General features: G+C 33.3%; 2 protein-coding genes across 5 annotated transcripts; one reads left to right on the top strand and one right to left on the bottom strand.

Moving 5' to 3' along the window:
• The first annotated feature begins 775 nt into the window (after window positions 1-775).
• Window positions 776-4,648, top strand: LOC115445177 (non-structural maintenance of chromosomes element 1 homolog). The gene is made up of 5 exons (XM_030171359.2): window positions 776-1,010; window positions 1,155-1,453; window positions 2,048-2,206; window positions 2,712-2,848; window positions 3,762-4,648. The coding sequence occupies exons 1-5, from the start codon at window positions 911-913 to the stop codon at window positions 3,931-3,933; spliced, it is 867 nt and encodes a 288-aa protein (XP_030027219.2). The 5' UTR covers window positions 776-910; the 3' UTR covers window positions 3,934-4,648.
• A 64-nt stretch (window positions 4,649-4,712) lies between these two features.
• LOC115445031 lies at window positions 4,713-23,625 on the bottom strand. Of its 4 annotated transcripts, none has more exons than XM_030171107.2 (32): window positions 23,475-23,625; window positions 22,317-23,403; window positions 21,996-22,236; window positions 21,800-21,917; window positions 21,018-21,272; window positions 20,357-20,943; window positions 20,131-20,285; window positions 15,512-15,697; window positions 14,729-14,852; window positions 14,456-14,609; window positions 13,801-14,024; window positions 13,348-13,561; window positions 13,009-13,205; window positions 12,769-12,933; window positions 12,492-12,698; window positions 12,204-12,408; window positions 11,947-12,133; window positions 11,701-11,878; window positions 11,226-11,447; window positions 10,883-11,050; window positions 10,715-10,813; window positions 9,836-9,910; window positions 9,668-9,771; window positions 9,544-9,593; window positions 9,276-9,474; window positions 8,899-9,111; window positions 8,590-8,731; window positions 7,926-8,070; window positions 6,930-7,108; window positions 6,245-6,466; window positions 5,584-5,667; window positions 4,713-4,981 (listed from the first exon to the last, which is right to left on the bottom strand). In XM_030171107.2, exons 1-32 carry the CDS (start codon window positions 23,476-23,478, stop codon window positions 4,820-4,822), a joined length of 6,552 nt encoding a protein of 2,183 aa, XP_030026967.2. In that variant the 5' UTR covers window positions 23,479-23,625; the 3' UTR covers window positions 4,713-4,819. The 4 variants fall into 4 exon arrangements, 2 of the variants coding, with proteins under 2 accessions (XP_030026967.2, XP_037296930.1); XM_037441033.1 differs by having other exon boundaries at window positions 11,947-12,115; XR_005112737.1 differs by lacking the exon at window positions 4,713-4,981 and adding an exon at window positions 5,890-6,059 and having other exon boundaries at window positions 5,583-5,667; window positions 23,475-23,624.
• Window positions 23,626-23,778: the final 153 nt, after the last annotated feature.

Genomic DNA, 23,778 nt, shown 5'->3' with positions numbered 1-23,778 from the left:
AATATAATATGAAGAAAACAGTCGTAATAATTCAGCGCAATAAATATTATTATTGTTCAGATTCTATAGGTAGATATGACATAAAAAAATAGACCGTATATAGCACCGTCTTTAGCTTTTTTAAAAAAATATCATTCATAGGGTTGCCACTTTGTGATAAATTCCACAAACTGTAGGAAATCTTAAATATGCTGAGGAGAAATGACAACATAAAACAAAAAGCAATAATAATACTTAAGTAGGGAATTTGAATAATATTTTCGGGGAAGTTGAAAGTCTACGATTGGCACCATAGTAGCCCCATGTGTTGTCAGATGATAAAGCGATAAAAATGTTTTCATGTATTACTGTTTGACTGCAAAAAAAAAAAAGGCAAAACACGAAGTCATCACGAATCCGAGAGCCCGTAATACTCTATGGGCACGGTCATCATCCACGCTGTATTATAATTCTCTTTGATCCTCACAACTACGGACATAGCTCCGGCCTTTGAATTTTAATAAAACAGTGAACTTATTTAAATAATATTCGTAGATAGATACACATTAGGTATACACTACACCGAACAAAATAACATTGATAGTACTGGTTTTTTTTGGGATTTTTGAATGTTGCATTTAAGGCTATTTGGGGAAATTTTATCTTGACTTAAGGGCTATTTTTTTTAGAAGTTGGTAACCCTGAATCATTCATCAACTGTCAACATACGTAAGACTAGGCAGTATTGTCGATAGATCATAGCCTGTCTTCTTGATAAATTAAAAAAAACTTCAACTGTCAAGTTAAAATCAAATCAAAAGTCAAAACATTTATTTGTAAGTTGTAATACAAATTTATAGATGCATAGTATTCCTAAATTATAACATTATTGGAGTTGTAATTATAGAATTGAAAAATAAGCGTAATAAAAATGACATACGGTCATATTCATAGATTTTTGTTGAGATCTGTTGCCAGTCGTGGTGTGATGTCGATAACTGAATCGCAGGCGGTTTTACACAAGATTGCCGGTAAGTGGTGACGATCTAGCACGTCTTGTGAGAATACTAATCCTCTTTCTTTCATTTAAACCAGATCCTACTTTCTTGAAGTCGGCCTTTGTATTTATAAATATACCGCTACGCAGTTAAAATGTTTCGCGATTTAATTTTCAGATAATGAAGAAATTCACCTTGAAGACATTGTCAAAGAAATTAACACTGAAATCCGCCCTTTCAAGCAAGCTATTAAAGTGACTAATGATGAAATGACGAATGAAAGAGTCTTGGTATTTGTATCCCTCGGCTATGACGATGCTACAAAGTCGCAGAATGTATTTTCAGTGACTGAGTTGGAGTACTTCAGAGTGTTGATCGAACAGATCATGACAACAGAGACTAGACAGATTACAGGAATACTTGCACTTAATTTAGTGAGCAATGTGAAGACTACATTTACCAAAAGTGATGCACAGGTGTGATAATTTTATTTTTACTTTATCTAAAAATGATGCACAGTGGTGCTGGATTTTATTTTTAAAATTGTATTATACCTGAAATTTACAATAAGGCATGATATTTTTTTTGTTTCAAGGACCAACAAAATATGAATTTATAACATATTTATGGTTTATTGTTTAATAAGCGAAAATGGTATTATTTTCGTGACTACAATTGAATACAACATTTTATGTGTATTGATTAATTACCCTAATAGTTTTTTATTACCAAAATATTCACAATTATTTTACGCAAAATACCAGAAAGTCGTTAAAATACCTTTGTTACTTTTTTTTATTAAAAAAAAACAATGTTACATAAAGCTTTGTACGAAACCCTCCTCCCGCCCCTGTTACGTATCGTAACTTTTATAAGACCCCCCCCCCCCCCTCTCGCCCAAATTGCGTTACGTAATACTTGAATGGCCCCTAAAATTGAATGCCCCTAAAACTTGTAAATAACAACTTAATGCATGAAAGTCAACAAGATGAATTTCTAATTTTAATTAAAAAAATACTAACTTTTTGCCCTTAATTTTAACTTAATTTTCGGCAATTTTAATTTTACAGAAACTATTGAAACTTTGGTGCCGGATGAGATACTTGGATAAAGATGAAAACAACTATGCTCTGGGTATCAGGGCTATTCATGAGTTTGAGGGATATCTGCGTGAGAATATGCCAGACACTGTAGAAGAATGCTGTCTGTGTAAACAGGTTGTTTTTAGGGTATGTAATTTACTTTATTGACTTTTCAGTCTTGATTATTTTTAAGTTTCCTTACATTTAGAATTTGTTTAATCAGTAAAGGGGCTGGTAACTATTATAACTATCAATAAACAGTAACACATCACCCAGATCTTAAAAAAAAAATCATGGTACAACACTACATTCATGATCCGGAGATACAAGATTTTATGCTGATTTTAATGGCTAGTAATTATACTGGCTAATGACAATCATATCTTAGAAACTGGAGAACAACAGTGGTTGCTATTTCTATTTAATAAGAGATAAAGATAATGCTGTAAATTTATAGGAACCTAACGGAATATACATGCCAGAGAATGGGTGTACTTGTAATGCCTCTGCTTATAGCTTTGGGGATAAAGGGAGAGTATGTGCATAACTGACTCAGGTTGATATTACTGAACATTGTGGTTACTATTATGATCAAAATGATGATGTTTTTATAATCTAATAAAACTTTAAACAATCTCGCTATATTTTTCAGGGAGTTAATTGTCCAGCATGTGCAAAGGCAATCCACACAAGATGTCTGAATAAATATTTAGAAAAAGTTAAAAAATGGCCATGCTGCCAAATTGAATTCTGCCAAGAACAGATTGAACAGCTTAATCAAGAAGAAAGGTAAAATATATATAAATTGAATTATTTTGGGATCTCTGCCTGCTATATTTAAAAAAAGATACCACATTTTATTCCTTATAATGAAGACTTTTCCTTGCTTGTCATCAGTTGTTTTTTTTTATGGTTTATATAATTTATATGAAATGGTTTTCAATGTGCCTACTTTTGATGTTTTTTGTTGGTATACACAAAAAATATTTTTTTGAGTAGATTATGCAATTAATATCGTTATTTTTGTTATTAACCAACAAACCATCAATGAAAATATTCTGTGGTAAATTTACAATATTATGTAATATGCTAGAATAACTTTAATAAGAGTTGGAGTTACTTCAGTGAAATAAATAAAAACACACAATTTGGAATTTGAATTTGAAATAATAATTTAAATATTTGAATCAGTTTATTTTAGTTGTTATACAAGAACATAATCAAGATAAAGATACATATTTTATCATCTGATATGGTGGCAGTAACATTGCCCTGTAATGGGACCGATTATTGAAACAGAGCAGTAAGAACCGGTATCTTAAATGCTATAGCTACATAAAAACTTTCGTGGGATACTTACTATCTATTATTTTTGAAGATATTATCTACATTAAGATTTTGAAAAAAAAAATGTAGTTAGCACAAAATATAAGCAAATTTTTTTTTTTTATAATTGGTGCTAGTTGATAATGTTACTTATAAGGGTTAAAGACTAAAGGATCATAAGATATTTTAGTACATCAAAGGTCGGAAATTGATGCAAACAAAAGCGATAATAAAGATGGTCAGTATCCCAAGAATTTTTTCTTGTAACTGCAGAAGTAGTTACCCTTACTGCTTCATCTCAAAAATCTAGTCAATATCTGGACTGTATAGTGTCTGTATGTAGGTTTCTATCAAATTAACCAATATGATATAACAGTTCCAGGGTAATACCATCCATATCGCAAACTGAGGTGGTGGAGACATCACTGCCATCTGACGAAAGCACATCAATGGAAGTTACCCAGCCAACACAAGAAGGGGAGGAAAATCACATGATTCCAGAAATTTCTCAACGAGTTACTAGAAAGAGAAAGAGACAGATCCAGTGAGATATATTGTTTTTATTTGGTGGTATCAGTCTATAAACTCATGGATAAGCATTCCAGAAACAAGTGGCCGATTTCAATGAACATTCTAACCACTACCAACAGATCGATAGAACTTACTTTTTTATTTATTCGTTGCATTAATCAGTAGTTAGTTTTAGCCGTTTGTTGAAATCAGCCATTACATAATAATAATACAAAAAATGTTAGCCTAGTTGGTTGTGGAACGGACTGCCGATACGAATGTCCGCAGGTTCAAATCTCAAGGGCACACACCTCTGATTTTTCTAAAAAATTATGTATTCTTTATGAATTATCGCTTGCTTTAACGGTGAAAGAAAACATAGTGAGGAAACCTGCATACCTGAGCCCAGCGTGGTCGACTAAGGCCTAATCCTTCTCAGTAGGAGAGGAGGCCCGTGCCCAACTGTGGGACAGTATATAATATAGGGCTGATATTATTATTATTATAATAATAATGTGTCAAGGAACATCATGACTTATGAAGCCACATACCGCTGGCTGTTCATTCTTTAAGACATATTTACCTTGTATTGCCAATAACAAATAATGAATTTATTGACTGACCAACCTAATCAGTACCTAATTTTCCATTTGTCTTGTAGTTTTATTTTATTTTTGATACTATCTGTATTAGAGTAATTGTATTGTTTGCTTTGTTGTTTTTAGATTTTAATAAATATATTGTAGATATTTACTTTGAGTTGCTTATTTCCGTAGTTATATTTTCCGGTTTTTATTTAAATTAATTATACTCGTTATTACGTCTAATTAGTTTTATTTTAAATTAAAACTACATTATTAAAACATACATATTCTCGTGCCTTTATACACGAATATATTGTAAAAGCTCAACTATACTATATTATTAGATAGCTAAATAAACGTTTTCCACTTTTCTTTGAACGATTTTCGCCGCCGCTGGATAGTAATCGAGAAGATATTTCCAATCGTCTAGTTTTAGATACACTATGTCGACGACTGTTCGAGCTCTGAATGAGAAGTGATGTACAACTCCAACGAAAAGACCCTGAGAATGCAATATTAAATATTTTACTTACATAAATTCAGGCTTTTAACATTAGATCAATGAGAAGATAGTAAGAGATTTTTTTTTAATAACCAGTTCTGTGCTGAACTATAAGCTAGAGCCCTGGCATAGGTCACCATTTCATCCACGAAGACACGCCCTACTATTTGGGGCGGTTGTTGTTGGGTATGGTGAGGTAAAGGGAGTGATCCAAGCCCTGACGTTGACGCTATTCATCGTAGTGTGAATGTGCAGTCATTCTGCTCATGCACATTATAAGCGGTCACAAAGAAGTGGGGCGCATATTTGTGAATGAAATGATTAATAGTACTGTTCTCCTTTATAATGCTGTAATATTGGACAGTATTGCTTATACTTCTAATATCAAACAAAGAATTGTGTCAAGCAGAGCTTTGTAACTCAAAGTTGTGGTTGGATTATGTGCAGTCATGTAGCTGTTTATCATAGAAACTACAGCATGGCCGCAGTCAGTTAAATAAAATATCCACTTATAACTTAACGGATTTCGCCTAGAAGTTTACAAATTTATCTAGAACTTAAAGGGGTAGGCTTTAACTTTACGGTATTTTCGGACTAGGTACCTGCGCTACGCCAAAACTGTCTTCGGGTCCCAAAACATCGTAAATAGATTCAGTAAGATTTGGATGGACTGTCAGAACTTCAACCTATAACAAATTTTATAATAACGTTATTTCTTATTAGTTATAACATTCATGTTCAAATATCTGCCTCCTTGTGCATTGTGTAAATACATGTAATTCGTATTACGTTACCTACCAAGATAACTTATTTTCTGAAAATATCCAAACCATTTTCTTTTATTTATTGTGTACATGCACAATTTAATTTTATCTTAAGTTAATAGTATAATATTAATAAAATTGCACCTGGTTATTAAATCGTATATCGTAAGTGGTGAATATGAGGAAAATCATTTGTAGTTTTATGTCGTTCCCTTCGTTCTTTCGTCCCAGTTATCAAAATGATTTTTCTTTCCTCAACCAATATATTGGCAAAAAATATCTTGGCTTACGCTAGCGTATGCGTAGCTGTGATCCTGGGCGTAAAATATAATTTTAGGGGAAATTTTAAGTGTTGGATATCCTCCTTCGGTGTTTCCAGCGCGATGATTTTGTACAGCCGTTTCTCTTGCGGTTGACCCATTTAATGTACAGATATAACTTTGAATATAAGGTATATAAATGTATAGGAAAAATCATAAAAGGATAATAATATCGTTACCTGTCCTCTATGTATGAAGTAAATACATTGATTAGAGTCGCCATTTTGTACAATGTAGTTTCCCGGAAAGAATACGCAGTGTTTCATCCACATAGATAGCATCCTTTTGAAGTCATCATCAGTTTTTCCGAATATTGCCGATTCTCGGATATGAGACCCGTATACAGCTTGCATAATTTGACATCGAAGACGAAATGGTAATTTGTAGACTAATTTGGGCATCTGAATGGACAGAAGAATATCTAACGCATAAAATATGAAAATATCAATGGTACAATTATTAGTTTTACAAACAAAATAACATGATCAAACGCAGTTTTTATCATTGTAGTACGATGATGTTAAGGAAGATGAAGATGGTGATATCAACAAGTATCCGTTATATTTTAATTAGCGGTAAATCGTACGCTATAGCAGTAAAGCGGCAAAAACGGACGGCCTTGTGTCCTAACACACATCCTCATATTGTTATTAAAAACCAATTAGTAGCTAGAATGCCAAATAGAATAACTCACATAAAATTTTAAAGCCGATCTGACTAGTCATTTCTTCCTTCCTCTATACCATTTAGTCATAACCTAGGGATCAATTTACCCCCTTGCTTCTGAAAACAATAATTGTGACGCTCCTCATGACCGGCCATAAGGATAGCCGATGACTGTAGCTACGAAGGCTACCTACTTACCTGTCTACCCTGCTGTCGGTTCCACAATTCTCTAACGTAGTCCCACATTTTGCTCATCTGATGAGAACTTAGATCCATATCGTTTAGTCCATCTCTTAACTCGTTGATGCCTTCATCGTAAGCTATACGCGATGACGAATGTGCCGATATCATCGCTGACATTTCTGATATAAGTAGACCTGAGGTAATAAATAGAATAAAAAGCATTAGGTATGCATAGGTTGATAAAAATCATAGAATTGCAACATAATTTTTTGGTGAAAAAGGCAAAGTGAGAAAAAATTCGTGACACGATCTTGAGTTGTTACTCAAGGACTACCCTGCAAGATTTTAAAAAGGAAAACAATGTAACACAATCTTATGGAGTCGTTGATGGTATAGAATACAGCAGCTCATTCTTCAAACACCTAGTTGATTATGAATTTGACTGATTATCCTAAAAAAACTTTTTTCCGAATTCTGCTGTTCGCAAACTTATGTTTGGTGATCTCAAGTGTGACTCAGTTAGGGTCTTACAAGTAGATGATGTAATGTGTATTATCTTGGTCACGGGTCAATAAGTTAGGCCGCGCGAAATTGGATCGCGTATTTAAATTGCATTATATCTACAAAGTTAGGGAATAATTCATGATAACATAAAGATATTTTTTGGATAACATTATTGAAATATAAGCAATTTCTGAGCTGTCGATTTTTATCTCGAAATATTGAATAGAAGCAAAATAAGTGCACTTAAACTTCGCTTTGCTTGTACACCTACTAAGAGGTGATGTGGTGAGAAAAGCCCATTTGAAAGAGAATATGATATTTTTTATAATGATTTCTTATGATTATGCAAATGTTAGACATTAAAATGATGAGTCCCTCTCGTGACCACGAAGGCTGCAAAGTCTTCGAAAGGTCGAGAGAAAATTAAAATATAAAAACCGAGATAAAATCCGAAAAATATTTTAATTTTAATGTCTGATATTTTTTATTCAAGTACAATTAATTTACCTGTACAGAACTTAATGACAATGATGACGATGATTGTTTCTATGACTTCAAAATTATTTTGAGACGTGACATCACCAGAGCCGGTAATTGTTAAAAGATTGATCATATACCACAAAGCAGCTATGTAAATAGTAAAGTAGCTTTCCTGGAAATTTTGTTATCGATAATATAAATCAAATAAAATTTATAGACATTTATTTCATTACCTCAATACTATTATAGATTAGGTTACTCAATACGATAATATGGTCTTTTAACAATACGATAGCTGGATCTTGTTGTAACAGCTTCTATTAATACCTAGAATGTCGTGGTGGATAACCAATATTTCGGGGCAAAACTTAGTGTCTAAATTGTAGCAATACTGTACAATAAAACCTGATGCCTGAACCTGATACTCATTTGCTCTAGTGGTTGCCATCTTTTTGTCGTTACAACTAAATGATGCAACAACCAAGATATCTCATCATTCAGTTCGAGTAAGTGACTCGCCTGATTGTACGTGTTTCGATGGCTCACAAACCCTTGCGACGTCATCCAAAATTTGCATGCAGTAACTACCAAAGCCCTTAATATTATAATTTTGGCAATTCATATTATAAAAATACAATTCTCAGATAATTTAAAAAAAGTAAATTATTTATTCAATTGTTTTGGAACTTGCCTCAGAATATTTCGCGCGTAGATTTAATTCTGCTTTTGCCATCCAGTTGGCTGAAGTGCAATGTACGGGCGTTAAACAAGATAGTTTGTAAAATAGGCATGCGTTTACGTGTGACAATATTGATGCCCATATTGCAATGGAACTGAAATTAATTGGGAATTATCAATTCCGAATTTTCTGGTAATTTTATTCACTTTGAGGAAAAAGTATGAGAATTCCAACTGTTTTACTCAGGTACTTACCTTAATCGTGTTAATTCGTAATAATTATCATGCAGTTTTTAAGTAAGTTGAATAAGTATAAACTTACGTCAATTTAAATAACAGATTCCCAGATCCAATATTCGTCTTTTTGTGTGTTCGATAAGTGAACAGGTAGGATATTCTAAAGAGCTGTGGCGTTCTTGTATAACAAAATAAAGCAAGTTGCATTTGTGGTCGGAGGGACAAAGCAAAAACCAGATAGCTCAATGGGAAATTCGCTATAAAATCACGTCTCCGTAGAAATATTTTTGAGAAATACCTAAAACGGAACAGTTTTAAATTCAAAAATCATTTGCAGACGGTACGATTAATACATTTTAATAGTGATTCAATGCATGCCTAGCGCTGCATATAAATTATCTAAAACGGGATTTTTTATTTAAATTGTAGAGTAATCGGTAAATATCTATAAGTATTACTAACATTGCTCGAACTTTCTTTGGGTTCAAAACGTAATCGCCGTAACGATTCATATAGCCACTATGCATGTCTAGAAACGTCTTATAGAGAAATATTACGTCAAATGTAACACAGATGTGGAAAAAGTAAGGAATTGATTGGAATGCCATCTGATACACAAGCAACATGAAGTCTATGTACGATAGACACAGGATGAGATATTCTGAAAATATCGTCGGATGTATTAATAAATATTTTGCGCAATAAATAAATCAAACTGAATGTTAAGTACCCATAAATGTCATTAATTTGCTGTCGGGTATAATGCTGCCGCGGAACCATCTGGAATGTTTGCAAATATGCGCTAAATAAACGTCTTGTGAAAGACAACCTTATTCGAATGTGGTTAAAGGTACCTGTGCGGTTTTAGAATTAGGAGCGAAGCTGGTTCGTAATCTGCATTGCCTGATGACGTTATTGATCTCGAGCCATGTGACTCTGTGATGCTTTTTTCTGGACTCTTTAAGGAATAGTATTGATAGAAATCATTCATTTAAATTATTAGTATGTTGAAAGTAATTTACCTCTAAATATATACTCATGTCGACGTCATTGTCGTCTTCATCTCCTGGCTCGTAGCTCAGAGGATAAGCCTCAATCTGTAAGAAGCGTGTATAATCAAATAAAAAAGGTTAAATCCACCGTTTATTGCAATCAGATCATTCGTTGAGTATTTTAGATCAATTGAAGTTATAAACCAAACTATAAACTGTACAAAAGATGGTGGTTGATATATTATTACAACAATAAAACAACAATTATTAAATTTAGGAACAAAATCCCCTCATACTAGACCAGTGATAGGTATATGTAGGATTATTATAGAGTAAATAATAAATCCTATACCACGAGTATCGTTCTGCAGCACTATAGTTTTAATTACTGAGAAATATGCAAATTAAAAAGGACAGCGGAACCAGTTTGTATTAAGTAAATAAGTAAACAATTGCAATACGTCGTAACTCACTAGAACAAAACAACATATTGATTACAAAACATATTTTTATGTATAATTTATGCCCCACGTGACGGTGATTTATCCACGGGTCACGTCCGGAACCCAAACAGGACATGGCGAAACGTGGGTGATCGCCATAAATAGTTTTTATAACACCATATGCTTGAAATACGTCTATGTCTGGTCACTATGAAAGGAAGGTTAGAATGACATAATGTTATTAGAAGGAACGATGAGCTACTATTAAAAAAAATATTCTTAAGCGCGACTCCAAAGGAGAGACGTTATATTGTCGTTATTATTTTTTAGATTGTAATGTTTTTTATTATGACGAAATGTCACCGTAGGCACTTTTTAGACATATTACATTTGTATAGGACGTGATAGCAAGTAATCTCAGTCAAATTATCAAGATTGTTCTGAGCTTTTGGCTTTAACAACTTACTTCAGCACTGTTCCGTTCAGATGTCATTGTTGGCAGTACGTAATCTTTAACTGCAGAATCTACTGAATGTTTAACCTTCACTAAAACCGACGGGTAACTCTGGAAAAACCATATCGCTAATTTAGTACCTAATTAATCGTTATGTAAGTTGGTATAGAAAAAGATAACCTTCAAAAGAGCGTAGAAATCGTGTCCCTGTATGCACAACACGTCAATGTTCCTAGAAGCTATCACATTCGACATTGTCAGGTATTTGGAACCTCCTTTTATGTTGCCAAATATACCGCCCGGTCCCATGCATGCTTCAACTTCGTTTATGTCCGATACTATGTCCACCTGTAATGTCAGTACATATCACACTTGCTTGATTGATGATAGAATTACTTTTTAACACAACTATGCACATATAGTTGCCTATCAATTATTCAATATTACCTCAGTTACAGTAAAACTACGAAGTTATTATGTTTTTATACAACAAACATATATGTATATTTATTAATTTACTCACTTTTCCACGATAAATTATGTACATGGTACTTATAACTTCGTTAGATCTCATTACCATGTAACTTTTCTGAAAGTACTGTTCTTTGAGTTTTTTTGCGAAAGCCCTGAAGAATGAGGTTTCGACATTTTCAAAAAGTGGAATTTCACGCAATGTTTTCTCATACATGTACAAGACAGCGTCTTCGTTTAAATTAGCGTGCAGTTTACCCAATATTCTTTGGTGCTGAAATTTTTAAAGTATTTTTAACAATTATACACAAATAAGAATAAATTGTGATAGACTGAAGCTTTGATAGAGGTGTTGCATTCTAAATAGCATATTATCATAACATCAATTGGTTTTTCCAAGTAAACTCGGTAATTTATCAAATATTTTTTAACTTAATATTCCCCCGCCTCAGCTAAATCTTCCTTTTTGTACGGATGAATCTGCACTTCAAAAAGTCAATATATAAATATTGATAAGTAACACTCACAGACCATCCGCCAGTTCTTTTCCATTGGTATTTCCAATAATCAATCACAGCTCGTTTTAATACAAAAGGCACGCTTTCTCTGTTCAAGAACAGGTCTAGATGTTTTAAATTTTCTTGAAACTTAGTCACCACTTGATCGGCCGTGGCTTTGAGTGACGCTATCCTCGCATAAACATATCTGAAGCATTGTCTCAAATGTCAGTGATTTATTAAGTTACTTGTACTTTATTAAATTGAATTTCGTACCCAAAGAACAAGACTCCATGTATATTTATACAAATAGACAGTATCATGTGAGTGGTGTTTTGGGCAGTAATATCACCGAACCCAGCCCCACTGAAGCTCGTTGCGGCCCAATAGTATGCCATTAAATATACTTTCTCCGGGGACAGATATACGTCTCTCAGTATGTATGCTGAATCAATCCAAGATGCTATAATATGTATAAAAGATTACTATAATTGGTTAACTCTGAAGTGGCATCTAATGATTTATAATCTTACCTCGTTGACAGATCATGTTTCCGTCTTGGTGATATTTAGTAGTCATATACGGACCTTCCAATGATAACTGCGAAATCTGGCGCTTAAAATCATCATAATCAGAGGCTATCACGTATCTACAGGATAGCATTATTAATATTGACGTGTATAGATTAAGGAAAAACAAAGTAAGCAGAAGAAATTGCACCACACTCATCAGATATGCCTGTAATAATAAAATTTATTGAGTATAATTTATACGTATATTTTTGCTCTTTACATCAATATTATTAAAAAGGGTTCACGTACTCTTTTCAATGCTCCAATAGATTCCGTCCAAAAAGCAGTCCACAGTTTAAAGATCTGCGTTACGTTTGCCATTCTTAATATGCAGTGTAACATGTGGGGATTTAGAAGATGGTCTTGTTGTGTATGGTATTCGTTGTGTTTGGGTACAAACAACTTCCAAATTGCGTACCAGGGGAAGCTTGTTAAAAAATCCGTAATGAATGGACCCTGAAACCAAAGAACTTTCTGGAAAATGCTCCTTTTAATAAAATTTTACTTTAGTTTCATTAGTACTAACTGTGAGGTAATGACGCGCTGTCATATAAGGATGATATATCAGTTGATTCTTCGACCCGTAGTAAGCTACATGTAGCCTAACATATATATCAATGTAACAAAATGATTCTAATATTATTAATGCCACGTTGAATATTCGGCAAGGTGGTGCGAAAGCTACAATGACCTGAAAGTTTTACATGTTATTATAGCTGTTTAATATTTACCTAAGAAGAATAAATTAAAACACAATTTTCCTTACGGGAATAAGTAGACATAAAACATAAGCAATGCAAACGCGGACCATCGCCCAAGTTTTAAGAAATATGCCATCGGGTTTTATAGTAATAGGCATCAATAAATATGGGGAGATGTTGTTGAGGATGGTGAACTGATTGTAAGATTTGGTGTAACTCTCCTTATTCTTCTTGTATTCATCGGCAACGTCGATGAAGGAATCTATAATAATAAATTTGTTAGGCACATACAGGTTTCGGTTCAATATTATTGTGTAAAAAAATCATGTTGCTGTTTGTTTAGTATTAGTTATTCACATTCCACAGCAATGATCATAATAATATTTTATGCATTATCACCTCACCATTAAAAAAGTCTTGTAAGACATTCGTTATTCTGACCCTCGGCTTTTTTGCTTTCAATTGGTTATAATGCCTCAGGTAAGCGTCGACATTTTGCGATTTAGCCTGCATTTCAATCATTTGTAGTTCTTCAGGAGTCATGAGGCCATCGTGTTTTTTCATATCCGGAAATAAACTCAAAGCCGATGTGTAGGCTGAATGGCTCACACTTATTAACTGTAAACACTTGTATGTACATATATGCTACATGCAGTGAATATGATGCAAGAAAAATATAACACTATTTTTATTCTAAATGATCATAAGTTTATATGATGTGTATTTCTTATGATTTATAATCGCTCTTTGATACAGTTTTATAAATATTTACGTAAGATTTTTAAGATCAGTAATCTACTAAAACTGTATGCTTTTAACATCTATACCAAATAGTTGATCGTTATGTGCTAATATACCTTGCAATGAGTTAATGTAATCACAGTGCTTGTAGCCGGTACACCGTAAAGCAAAACCAGGAGTCCCAAATGATTCCCCGGGCCAATGATCCGCTCCATTTTCTTTTCTCTCATTTCGTGCGATGTTACCAAACAGTAGCCACTCTCGATAATATATAGCTCTCTTGTAACCGTACCTCCGTAATAAACTATTTCGCCTGGCGGCAGAATGATGTCACGCGCCGCTGTGAAATTGTACATACATATTTTATACATTTTATGGTTGTGTTCGTTAATAGCTTGGAATATAAAGAAGGAAAATATTTTTCTGTTTGATGACTTAATTTAAATATATAATTTTATTTAAAAACAATCGCATAGATTTTTGTTGTCCAATTATCTAGTTACAAAATGATACTATTGGCAATCTGGAGGTAAATAAGATGGACTTCAATCTTTATTTTCAGGATAAGTTTTCCTACACTATCATGTATTTTGTAAAGAGTACACAGAATCTTTAGTCAATATAGTACATGTAATATGGATCAAGATTTAGTTTACGATTATAAAAACACAGATTAAAAGTATTCGGAATATAAAGTTGAAATATATCGTGCAATTTATCTGTAAAAATTAAAATGTGCAGCAGATCAGGGTATCATAAAAACAGAATTACTTTCTGTTAACGTTTGAATGTACGCTTTATTTTTCACTTGAAAGAATGTTATAGAGGTTAACGCCTTAAATCTCGCTTGGTGCAACACTTTTTTGCGCAGCTCTGAAGGAATAACAGATTTTTCCAACCAATTTTCATCTGTGAGTTCCACACCCTGAAATAACAATTTATGAGCATAAATATTTATGATTACGTTGAATTCTACGTAAGCCAATCATATTATAAAATATGCCTTATTTAATCTGCTTAATATGTTATATTTAATTTAGTTACCGAGTTATATTGCCATTGTAGTTCGTAAAACGCCATTATCCTCGACTTGATCGCTGGATGCATATTATTCTCTTTCATGAATTTGTCTATTGTAATGATAACTTCTAGAAATGCTGTTTTTGTTCTGAAAATATTTGTGTTATCGACGAATCAACGGCATTTACATATAATGGCCGTTTAATTGTTTTTTTTTTTTTTAATAAATTATAAACATAATAATAATTACATATAATATACTAAATATAAATTTCTTATTTTTCCTTTATACACTTATCATGCACATTTTCTTCTGATTAAGATTTTTTTTATATAAAAATTATATCATACGATATTATTAACGTCGTACACGTTGATTCAATTTTATTGCCTGCTCGGGTTAATTGGCTTGACTCAGGTTTTTCATATTTATAAGAAGTGTAGATACATCTAATACATTCCCGATTAGACCGGCCCATGGATCAGTGTCAATATTGATGGTATATATATTTTTTCAGCAATAATATAAATGCTACTATTTTGATATTATTACACAAAAAGTCTACCCAAAATTTATAATATAAAATATGTAGTCTATTACAGAATGTACATACATCTCTTAGACTTTATCTACTTATGAAACAACCATTTGTACACAAAAATATTACTACAAATGCAATATTAAATACAATACATGAATGTATACAGAATGCCACCATTGACTTAGCCAGAAAATAATTACTACTGTCATTGCGTTTATATAACGAGAATACTAAAGTTTATTGTTCTGTAGGACATGTTAGTTACCTCGACCAATGTGTTACGACAGCAGAAAATTCCGACACACAATAGCCGATTAACAAAACACCGTATAGGCTTAGAAAGGCCACGAAAGCCATATCGTATTTGTCTCCAGGTGAGAAATCACCGTATCCGACGGATAATAAAATGGTTGTTGCGAAGTAGACGGCCGTCACGATTGGATATCTGGTCCTGTGAACGGTAAGTTTATGATAAATAATTCTCGTGTTTTTGTAATTTGGTTTCCTTATTACTCGACACATGATCAACATTAGCACTATTTCTAAGGGTTGGAAATAGTGAGTCAGTACGGACTGGTCATTGGTCCAACTCTGTATGTATAGGTTCTAATTGGATAAGTTGAAATTACGGGAATCAAGTAAATACTTGTAGACAAAGTGACAATAAAGTGGGTCCATCGCGTTTAAAATTGAGATTCACAAAATTTTGTTAATTGTCGTCGTTTTTAAACTCCATTAAACTGAGACTTAATGACAAATTAAAGGACATTGTCGAAAACGGCCCCAGAACCAACAAAGGTGTGACTAGCACCATAATTATTTATGTATTTTTTTATATTATTTGCAAATATGTGTATAAAACGGACAAGCTGCTACATCCAAAACGAATATATAAAAGTATTGTAACGACTTAAAGTCAAAGTCGCCGACATGTTTACAACTAATTGTGTATAGAGATGTACCGGTTCGACAAAACGATAAATCTAATTACCGATAATTAATTATTGAAACATTTTAATATATTCGATTTGTGAGGCAATATGTTCTTTAAATATTATAATAATAGTTAATTGAGCAGTGGATGCGTCTCCAATAAATAAGTAGTTAGTTTTAGGACTAAATTGATTATAGATCAAGTCGTCTATGAAAAAAGTTTTTTTTTTTAGTTTTTAATTCATATTGATTTACTTTGTTTATTTAGTTCTATATTAGCGACCCGCCCTGGCTTCGTACAGATAGTAGAGCATAATATATTATGCGAACATTTATTTTTCTGTCGTACAAAATATTTATGAATTATACATATTATACAAAGTTACGTTCTTCTCTCTCCCTCCATCCCGGGGCCTCAAAATCTCTCCATATTAAATTACTATCGGATCCGCCCGTGTGAAAGATTTTCCGGGATAAAGGTCCCGCTAAATATTTTTCCGAATAAAAATAACCCTATGTTGAATAAAATCGATTTTTGTATAAATGATCGATATAATCGATCCAGAATCTAGTCGAGTAGTATCCCTAATACTTACTTCATTGTTCAATTCAATTTAATGTCACTCACACTTCACTCATCAGAGACAAATAAACTAGACTCTCACTTTCCATATAATATATTATAATTCTCTGACTCTCACTATATCATTGACGATTCGGCTATTATAATTATAAAGACTCTGTGCGATTGATTACAATATTGACATACACTGGCTGTGATTTCTGGACTTTGTGAACTGATGTAACAATTTAACGGATACGAAATGGAAATTGCTTGTTGCATTAATTGTGGCTCTGCTAGCGGGTCCATGGTGTTGGAGAACGAGCAGATTCGCCATTGTATACAACAATGGACAGCGGCTCGTTTGGTAAGCACATTTTTCTTTAATCGTACAAGTTCAACTGCCGCCAAACTTTTAGTTCGCTCCTTAGATCCTGTTCTTGGTAACTGCGTGGAGACAGCGAACAGAGTCTGTATACTACCTACTACACACTTTAGCATGTGGCTGTGGCAACTTAAGAGCAAACTAGCAGGGATATTGTTGATTAAAAAATGTGTGTCATATGCTTGAAGGTTTCTTGCATTTAATTCAGCTGGAAAATTTAAATACATAAATCTGATTTCCGTGTGACACAATATTAATATATTGCCATTCTAATTTGAGCATAATGTGTTTATTTATTTTTTTCAAGTTATAGCCCTTGATCTTATATGTACAGCATGTTGGACCACGGCCCAAGAGCCTATACATACTTCAGCTGTAACAATGTTAGTAGAAGCTGCGTGCTCTGTAATAGAATGTTGGGACTCCGGACTCGCTCAATATATCCGCTCGCATCAAATAATTCCATTAAGGACAAATACTCCACATCATGTTTATAGCAGAAATATCATTTCAGAAAGACTTGCACCATTGGAGGTACATATAATGAAAGATTATATTCATTTAACTAATATGGTGATTGGCAAAACTGAATTGATAAATAATACCATAACAGCAACCCTCCTGCACAATACTCATATAATATTTTATAAAACAATGTAGGTGATGAGGAAATAAATAATATGAACTGAAAATATTTTTTTATTTGTTATATTAATCCTACATGCCCTAAGAGTCTACTAAAAATGTGTAAAATATGCCATGCTTCTGATGTGAAGCGTGAATGCTCAACAGTGCGCCTCTGTATGTCTCTTCGGGGAATACGTACGTATATATAGAAAATACATAAATTCTGAAGGGTACTCTTAGAGGATGTAAATACTATAACTACATAATTATGTACCTTTTTACTTATAAAAAATTATATGAACCAAGTCTTAAAATAGCCTGATTTAAGTAAAAAATAATCAGATACCTACATAGTGATGAATCTTTAGGGCTTATATATATATTTATTAGATAGGTACTTATATCAATAAAAAGCATATTTAAAGCTTAAATGATAGGACTATAAATCTACCTTGAACATTGAAAAGCTTTCAATGTTTACTATCAATTATAACCTCAAAATCTCATCGTTTTTTTGGATTAATGCGATATCCCAGCTTGTCCGTTTTATAAATAATATGGCATGAGAATTTATTAATGATTCTAAATATTACAATCATTTTTCCATTGCTGTTGGTTCCAGGGCGAATTATGTATGGGCACAGAACAATGTCCTTTAATAACTCTTCAATATATTTCTACAGTTAAATGTTTATTTATCAATTCAACCACACGATGATAAGAGTAAGTCGCTCGCCTGACGGTAAATGTCAGGCTTCCTGGTAAAGGTAAAAAAAATTATAGTGTCGTTCGAAATTTGAATTACAAAATACTAAATGACGCCGCACGCGCCGTTCGTCCTGTCATCTTATGTTACGTCTCCTAAATACTCAGTAGTTGCTTACAATGTTTTTGGAATTACCATAACATACGTTGCTCTTTCCCGGTAAAAAAAAGAAACCGGTTAAGTCTTCGTATGTTAAATCAAAGTTAGTTTTGAGATTGGATTTCTATTATTCCATTGGTGACATTGATTTTACAATGTTTGCGGATATTAGAAGAATATAGTTACTTGATAACTTACATTGTTATTTTGTCCTACAAGGATAAAGCTACGTGCAAATTCATATCGTTGTGTTGTTAATATTTTTTCCAAGATAAATAACATTTTCCTGCTTTGGCAAAATTATCAACGAATAATTCCAATTACAGGTAAATACAATTATAGGGCGATGAGGTGGCGTTAGGAGTGTTTTGTAGTTGGTAGAATAATGGCAGTGGCTGATTTAATACATAAAGCCATGAAGAAATTCCAGGGACACGTCTTTTAGTAATGAGTTACCCGACCAAGAAGAAGAAGAAGAGCAGTAGCTTGTTTTGTATATAGTTACTGTGCATCATAAATGAGTCGGATTCATCAAAGTAGTGCCCCTTCCTAATCGAAAATGGCATAGCTAAGTCCATGGGCATCACATGCTGCTTACAATCAGGCGGACCGCTTGCTCGTAAGCCTACGTTGATCGAAGATATAGCGACGTAAATAAACGTTTATATTAAATGAAATTTAATAAGTAGATAGGTAGTATATATTAATATAATGTTACAGGAATGTTTCTGCAAACTATTACTATTGCCGAATGCTCCACGACCACCAACGAAATCGCCCTCGCCTCCATTTAAGGCAACTTATTCACGTTACTTCTATTCTAACTGTTCATGGTCGTCATCGATATAATACCATAGTATTCCAAATATTTGTTTCACTTCTCTCGTAGATAAAAATTATGCACAATAACCATTATGGTTATTATGAAATGCCTTCTCGTCCATACTGCAGCTTAGGGCATCTTACATTAAAAAAAGGCTTACGAAGTCGCAACAGCAGTTTTTTCGGTAGCTTGTTCATTAATGTTCAGGTTACAATTAAAACTGAACTGAATCCCTCCTAGCCGAATTTCGGCGGTCAATCTCAAGAGAGATCAGCCAGGTACGCAGGATATATTATTGTGCACAAGTGTGTGCGTAATACACAGGTGAGACGGCAATCCGACATGACCGCTGAGAGATCAGGAACAATTAAAACTAAATGATAATCGAAGGTGTAGACATTTTTTGTAATTTTTTTTTATTATTCCACGAAACGGGGCGTTCCTCGCGAACGGATTGTAGAGCGCAACCAAGTCTCTAATAAATATTTTACGACATTGCTTAACCGTGCGATACTGGTTGTTATGATACGTACGTAGGATGTTTTTTATGATTCATTTATTCGCCTAGATATCACGTGTTTAAATAAAGCAAAAATGCATTAGACCGCATGGTGAACTACGCAATGCCCACTTCACAATGTCAAGTGGATCTTTATCTTCTAGTAGAGTATAAATATTGCATTGCTTACTTGCTATACGTAACGCCGTCAACGTGGTCCTCCCATATTAACGCTCTACTGAACCATGAATTTTCCGAACATCTATTCACAAAACACGACTCCATGTAGACCACAATGCCGCACCAGTAACACAAGAGGGATATGTAAATGCAGTATTTTACTATCTGTTGATAAAAACATTAAATTATTCGAAATTATGTACCTACTCAAATAATTATGTACATCTTTTACTTACTTTGACCAAAAGGGTGTTAAGTAACAACATTTTCTCTAAATTTTCAAATAAACTCGAAAGTCTCCATACTAGGCACAGCTTGATTCCTTTACAAAGATAAAACAAATGGTCTCTATAATTGTCGTGATATTTAACAGTCGTGTGTATTGTTACAATGTATTCAAACGGTATTATTGCCAATACGTCAAGATACAAGCCAAGAGTGTTCATTCTGTAGCTCAGTATGTTTTTCAAGCTTCTGATGTATTTCTTTTTCGTTTTAACTGCAGTAACACATGTTATAAGGAGGTTCAACATCAACGATATGGTTATAATGACTTGGCCATAAAAGCTAATTCCGTCTGGAAAGCGTCGTTTAATGCCAATGTAGTAAGGGTAAAATATGCTGATATACACGACTAGTAAGAGCATGTAATATTCCCAGTATTTGACCAGAGGACACCCATCTTCTAGAATCCATGGGAAGGATGCGTTCATGCATGTAAAAGCAGAAGTTTTCTTTTTAATGTGTTCCGACAAGATGTACAAATCTAAGCAATTTTCGTCCAATTGATCTTCTTTAGTAACCGTGTCGATCTCTGTTTTACCTGAAAGTAATTTTTTTTTATCAATTTTCTTGAGTGATTAAGAAATAACTTTATAGTTTGTTTTCCCTACATACCTTGTAAGTATCTCAGTTTGTCCTTTAAACATTTAATTCTACTCTTTTTTCTATTTTTAGACGCATAAATATTTAAAGTCAAAGGGACGTGATCGCCTTGAGTTTGTTTCCTCCGTCGACTTCTCGCGATCCTCTGCTGGACTTCCTGTCTTATTTTATCGACTAAATCAGGATATGTAATCATGAGTTTTATAAATTTTGTTTTTTCTAGAACTTGGCATTCGACGTATGTGGCAGCTTTAACCGTACACCTTGCTAAAACCAATTTTACACACACAATGAAACGAGATATTCAAAGTTCATCTTACGTGTTCTAAGGAATTATTTGTATTTACTTTTTACGAATATTTATGAAAGACAGGTCCTTTTACAGGTTTTTCTACCAGCCAGTGTAGATTTTTTGTAGAGCAAACTATAAATTAATTAATTTTGATTGTACAGGAAACGTTTGTGTATGTACATACATAGATTTGTTTATATGTCACAACAATGGTATATACTACATCGCAAATAAATTATAAATGCATTGAGTATTATATTATAAATCGTTTCGTTTAATTGATGCATTAGTCAGTGTTAGATATTTTATATGACTATGATGCAGATGTTAGATAAACTAATATCAAAATGATTATGTAATCAATCTAAAGTTTTTGTATGATATTTTGGACAAAAAAACGTAAGTCGACAAAAAATTGTATTGAAGTTATTTATTATAATTATTCAACTGCCTTTTAAATATGTCAATATGAATATTTTTTAAAATATATTTGTCTACTTACCGGGAATATTGTATACTAAAGCAATTTCTCCAAAGCAGGTGCCTTTAGCAAAAGATATCATTGGACTTTCGTCATCTTCATCCGACAATAGCTCAAGTACACCATTTGTAATGCAGACCTTTAATCAGATAATACATTATCTCATAAATATATTCAATATAAATAAGAACTAAACGACGTGGATGTATAAAATTACCATAATAGTCTTGTTCTGGTTGTGATTATAAACAACATCTCCCGGTAAATAAAACTGATGAGTCATGTCTAATGATAGTCTTCTAAGGAATGCCTCCGGTAGCTTTCTAAATATTAAGGAGCTGTAGAGCGGAACAGCATTTAGATCGTAACATATTTCCATTTGTAATGGAAGTGGTAGTAGCTTTAAGAGTTTTGGTTTGAAAACTCCAGATTTTTGATACCAGAGATCTTCGTAGTAACTGGAATAAATAAAGTAAATATAGTCTAAACGACTGTTCTTCGTGCTTTATTTTTCATTAATTTAATAATTATTATTTACCTTATAATACGTTTAGTTGTGTCAGAATCCATTTTTATCAATCTAAGGTGATTTTTAATCTTCTTCAGTCGTCTAACATATTTAGAACGCCTGGTTGTTATCGTTATAAATTGTGAAGTCAAAGAGCCCACAAAAACTAACGTAGTTAGGAGAAACCCTAACAAAATTGCTAAAATGGCTGTAATTCGCTCCTTAGTAGTAACAGGGTACAAGTCGCCCAGTGCATTCGTTGTTAAAAACATTACAGACCAATATGTACAGACGTAATACCAGTCTAAAGTCTCCTCTGTTGGAAGGTAAATGGCTTCGTATGACCAAGAAGATCGTATTTTATGTAAGTCAAAACTCTTATTTGCGAAAAGGAACCACACACATGACCATGTATGCACTGAAAGCACGAAAAGAACGAGATATTGCGATAAAAATGTTGTCCATTGATTACTGCCAGCTTGCGAAGATCGATTGTAAAAGTATTCCAAAATTCTGTAAATTCGTACAGTAGCTACAAGTGGAGATATAGCGTGGAAATCTAAAGACCAGTGTGTTAGGTCCACCAAGTAGGAAAACGAGAACGGTATAGCCAAACAAACATCTAACACCACTCGGCTCGTACCAGGTTCGACAAGATTTAGTGTCTTTCTCCATTTCTTAGAGAATTTTAAGCCCACTACGACGACGACATCGATAGCAAACATAAAGTTGAAACATATTACAAGTATAATGCCCCAAAATGGTCTTTCGTTAAATTTGCAAAATGTATAAAGACAGCTGTCCAAAATGTACGCAATAAATAATGCAGTTAACGAGAAGACTTCCCATCCAGGATTAGAGTATATTAGCAAAATGGATCTTAATTTGCTACTTGTGAATTCAGTTCGTGTTTCCTGCAGTATAGCGTAAGTTTTTGGCCGCTTTTGTTCATCTATTTCCAAATAAACGTTCGGCGTGGTGCCTTCGGAGTATCGAATTGTTTTAGGTGGCTCCACAAACATTTTGTTTCTGTCTACGTGTCGTCTAAATTTGAAAACATCCAATTTCTGTTTATCTTCCTCATTTTCATCTATAATACTATTTTCTTCAATTTCATCTATTGAGAAGATATTTTGATTATTATGTGACATATACTGTAATAAACTTTCAAGACAATAGCACACATACCCATATTCCTGCTTCGTTAAACTAGGACACGCACCGCGGGATCGAGTTCGTAGTAAATCACGTTGATGATTTAAACGTCTCGGCACTCTCATTTATCATTAGAAATCTAAATGTGCATTAATCTAGTCGGTTGTGTGTGAAACTAATCGAGTAGGCATTTTTACTATAAACCAAATTTCGTTTTAGGATCACAAGGGTTGAGTGTTGATAACAAAGATTTTTTTTGTACTGCAAGTGGCATGATGTCTTCATTTTACCGAATATGACCATAGGCGGTGCGAAGTTTGGTATGAATGGTCACAGA

This window comes from Manduca sexta, chromosome 21 (assembly GCF_014839805.1).
Source record: "Manduca sexta isolate Smith_Timp_Sample1 chromosome 21, JHU_Msex_v1.0, whole genome shotgun sequence".
Taxonomy (NCBI): domain Eukaryota; kingdom Metazoa; phylum Arthropoda; class Insecta; order Lepidoptera; family Sphingidae; genus Manduca; species Manduca sexta.
This window is presented reverse-complemented; position numbering and strand designations above follow the sequence as displayed.